This window comes from Solanum lycopersicum, chromosome 10 (genome assembly GCF_036512215.1).
Source record: "Solanum lycopersicum chromosome 10, SLM_r2.1".
In the NCBI taxonomy this organism is placed as follows: Eukaryota; Viridiplantae; Streptophyta; class Magnoliopsida; order Solanales; family Solanaceae; genus Solanum; species Solanum lycopersicum.
Genome location: NC_090809.1, coordinates 41,252,961 through 41,256,975, shown reverse-complemented (window position 1 = coordinate 41,256,975; position 4,015 = coordinate 41,252,961). Strand labels below are relative to the sequence as shown.

The following is a 4,015-nucleotide window of genomic DNA, read 5'->3' as shown; positions in this document are numbered from 1 at the left end:
GGGTATAATAAGTAAAAAAATTATTCTTTTTTAATTTTTCAAAATGAATAAATAATTAAGGACAACTATAAAAGAAAAAGTAAAGAAGTAATTGGAATGAAGGGAGTATATAAGGAGACTATGTAGCGTTGTAATTTGAGGCAATGACGAGGGTAGAGAAAATTTGTTACTTACTGTAATTCTTTATAATGCTACGAATATCTTTGGGAAGGTTTTCTTGAAAAATTAATTAGATATGTCACACTTACTACAAACATTTCTTTAGTTATGTATTTGTACGTATTTTTCAACTTGGTCTTTGCTAGTTTGAGTTTGTTTTTTGTCAGCTCAAGATGTTGAATGGTAGGGAGCGGTTCCTCCTTTAATTGAACAACTTGCTTAGTTTTTTTTTAATCCAAATGAAACAAACTTTGTTCAATCTAATGATTTTGTATATGTAGTTCAATTTATATCTTTTGAATTTGAATATTCTTCAAAAGGGCCATCAGAATGTAAGATTCTGACTTTGAAAAGATTATAAGTTGTACTGATCAATTATGGTTCTTCTAAAACTCTATTTCTTAAAAAATATTGGAGTAAATGGACTAGGTGGGGGTGGGTGGGGAATAAGTCAATCATAAGAAGGGAATAAATAATTCTTGTTGCTTCATCTATAATAAGGACTTGTTCAATTTCAAGTATACTGTTTATAATACTATCTTTGCTATGAAATGGTAATATTTTCGCCAGACGAAAAACTTGACCAAGTCCTTAGTCTGCACCTGAAAATATAAAAAACCTGATCGGGAAATGTTGTCATAAGCTGCATATATATCATTATATATTCAGTAGTCTTGCAATCTGATAAAACATTTGTCTAACTATGGCTTCTTTTGCATACCTTGTTTGTCTTTTATTAATAATCCCCTTTGTCAATTCATTGTCCTTCAATTTTGATAGTTTTAACACAAATGATCAGAATTTAACATATGAAGCAGATGCATATCCAGCAAACAGTGTAATTCAGCTCACCAAAAACCAGCGAGATAGTGCTTCAAATGATAGCATAGGCAGAGTCACATATTCAGAAGCTCTCTATCTTTGGGACAAGGCCTCTAGGAATCTCACTGATTTCACAACGCATTTCTCCTTTGGGATCAACTCACAGGGCAGAAATAATTACGCTGACGGTCTTGCCTTCTTCCTTGCTCCTGCAGGTTCAAGAATTCCTGATAACTCAGCCGTAGGAGGCAGCCTTGGCCTTGCAGTTAGTGGTCAACAAAATACATCGAGAAATCACTCTTTTGTTGCTGTGGAGTTTGACACCTTTAAGAACTTTTATGATCCAAAGGGTGATCATGTAGGTGTAGATATCAACTCTATGGTATCTGTTGTTAATGTGACCTGGTTTAGTAGCATTCCAAATGGTAAGAGAACTGATGCCTGGATTACTTATAATTCAACTTCAAAAAATCTTAGTGTTGTCTTCACCGGTTTCCAACAACAAGGTAATACTACACTCACAGTCCTGCAGAACCTATCTTACAATATTGATCTGAGGGAATATTTGCCAGAATGGGTCACTTTTGGCTTCTCAGGTGCAACAGGAACTCTCTTTGCATTACAAACCATATACTCTTGGAATTTTACTTCTTCTTTAAAGCATAATGACAATATAACAGATCCAGATGTGCCCCTACCAAGACCTGTGCCAGAGGATACTTCAAGCAAAAATAAGTCAGGACTAGTGATTGGATTGATTTCTGGCGGTTGTGTTTTGGTAGCACTATCTGTTATAATATTGTTTGCATTTAGGAGAAAGAGGAAGGTGCGAGAAGATGAAGATGAAGATGAAGATGATGATATTATTGATGGTTCCATGACTAATGAATTTGAAAGAAGCACAGGACCAAAGAAGTTTTTGTACAGTGAGTTGGTCAGATGTACAAATAACTTTTCGCGGGAAGAGATGCTTGGCCAGGGCGGGTTCGGAGGTGTTTATAAAGGATATCTCAGTGAATCCAACTCCTATATTGCTGTTAAGAGGGTTTCAAGGGAGTCAAAGCAAGGAATAAAAGAGTATGCATCAGAAGTCAGGATCATCAGCCGGTTAAGACATAAACATTTGGTGCAACTCATTGGTTGGTGCCATCAAAAAAGAGAACTTCTACTTGTCTACGAGTTTATGCCTAATGGAAGCTTAGATTACCATCTTTTCAAAGGAAGAAGCCATTTGACATGGCCAATAAGATTCAAGATTGCTCAAGGTTTGGCCTCAGCGTTGCTTTATCTACACGAAGAATGGGAACAGATTGTGGTTCATAGGGACATAAAGTCCAGCAATATTATGTTGGATTCCAATTTTAATGCTAAACTTGGGGATTTTGGTTTAGCTAGGCTAGTTGACCATGATAAGGAATCCCAAACAACAGTTTTGGCAGGCACGATGGGTTACATGGCTCCTGAATGTGTCACCACTGGCAAAGCTAGCAAGGAAACAGATGTCTATAGCTTTGGTGTTGTCGTGTTAGAAATAGGTTGTGGAAGGAAATCTATTGAAAATAAAGCTGAGGAGCATCAAGTAAATATTATCCAATGGGTTTGGAGACTTTATGGGATGGGAAATCTTCGTGAAGCAGTTGATCCTAGACTCTCATCAGAGTTCAATGAAGAGGAGATGGAGCACTTGCTAATTGTTGGCTTATGGTGTTCTCATCCAGATAATAATTGCAGACCTTCTATAAGGCAAGCAATTCAGGTGCTTAATTTAGAAGCTCCGTTGCCCATACTCCCTCCAAACATGCCTGTACCGACATATTGCAGTCGGTCACAATATGGATCAACTACTTCTTTTACATCACCGTATGACTCCAACGCTCCTTGGAATTCTGAAATACAGTCTTCAGTGACTAGAGACTACACTGGTTCTTCAAATAACACAGCAGCTTCTGCATCATCTTCGCCTTCAGCATCACTTCTGTACACATGTTGATATTCTCTTATAAACGAACTGGTCTTTCATTTCCCTGCAGTCAATCTTTCAATTTTTGCTTTTAGTATTCTTTATTATTTTTTCTGTAATGAAGTAGATTGAATGAATCAACAACTCTTTTTAAAAGTTTAAATAAAATAGTTTAAATACTCTGTACTTAAATACATGTTTCTCGAGCCATCATTGATAGATTCGAAGTAGGATTAGAAGTTGAATTTGAGGGAAGAAGGAATCTTTTGGTGAGCTTGTAGTTGTTGCGGATCTGTGTTTGAAAAATCAGAATTACTGATTCTAATTAATTTTGCAGATACACAGAGTAATCAAAATTTACTAAACCAGTAAGAAAGATGAACAAAAAATTTAATTCACATAAAACTAAAATCTGTAAAACATACCAGTATCTGGAGAAATATTAACATGAAAACGATCAAGTCCATTGAACTCACAATATCCCCTTAAGGAAATCATTCCCCTCTAGTATCCGAGGTTTGATTTGGAATATAATCTCCTAAGGTAAAATGATCTCAATCACCAAAGTATAGACACAAAAAAACTCTGGTGTCAGCGAACCAGTCAACAGTAGGAAAGTACACGAAGAAAATTTTTTTGTGCAGAAGAAGAAGAAGAAAATCAGAAAATTCGTAAGTGAAAATTCTGAAGAGTGAATGATATTTATAGGCAAGAAGAACAAGTTCCGAAATGTTGCAACCTTTTCAGAATCCATACGACCATTAAGGAAAGTTTGTAGCCTTTCAAATGGTACTGATTGTTCCTGAAAGTTGCAACCTTTCAGAACAGTCATGACGGGAAATTTAAATAATACGGAAAAGTTTTTAAATCAAACGGGTGGCGCACAGATCCGAGTCGGATTTGGTTAATCAACTAAAAAGTTGAAAAGTTTCAATTAATTTCAAGTAAATAACTGAAAACATTTTTGTTATCAACTAATTGATTGAAAAATATTTTGGTCATTTAATTAATTAAATAAATAATTAAATAATTAAAACAAACTTTGTCCAAAAAATAATCTCTCGATCATTTTCC

General features: G+C 35.3%; 1 protein-coding gene across 1 annotated transcript; it reads left to right on the top strand.

Moving 5' to 3' along the window:
- Nucleotides 1–862: 862 nt before the first annotated feature.
- LOC101244817 (L-type lectin-domain containing receptor kinase IX.1-like) lies at nucleotides 863–2,971 on the top strand. The gene has a single exon (NM_001320790.1). The coding sequence runs from the start codon at nucleotides 863–865 to the stop codon at nucleotides 2,969–2,971; it is 2,109 nt and encodes a 702-aa protein (NP_001307719.1).
- Nucleotides 2,972–4,015: the final 1,044 nt, after the last annotated feature.

Coding starts and splice junctions, on each gene's coding strand:
- LOC101244817 (NM_001320790.1), top strand. CDS start 863: ATGGCTTCTTTTGCATACCTTGTTTGTCTTTTATTAATAATCCCCTTT.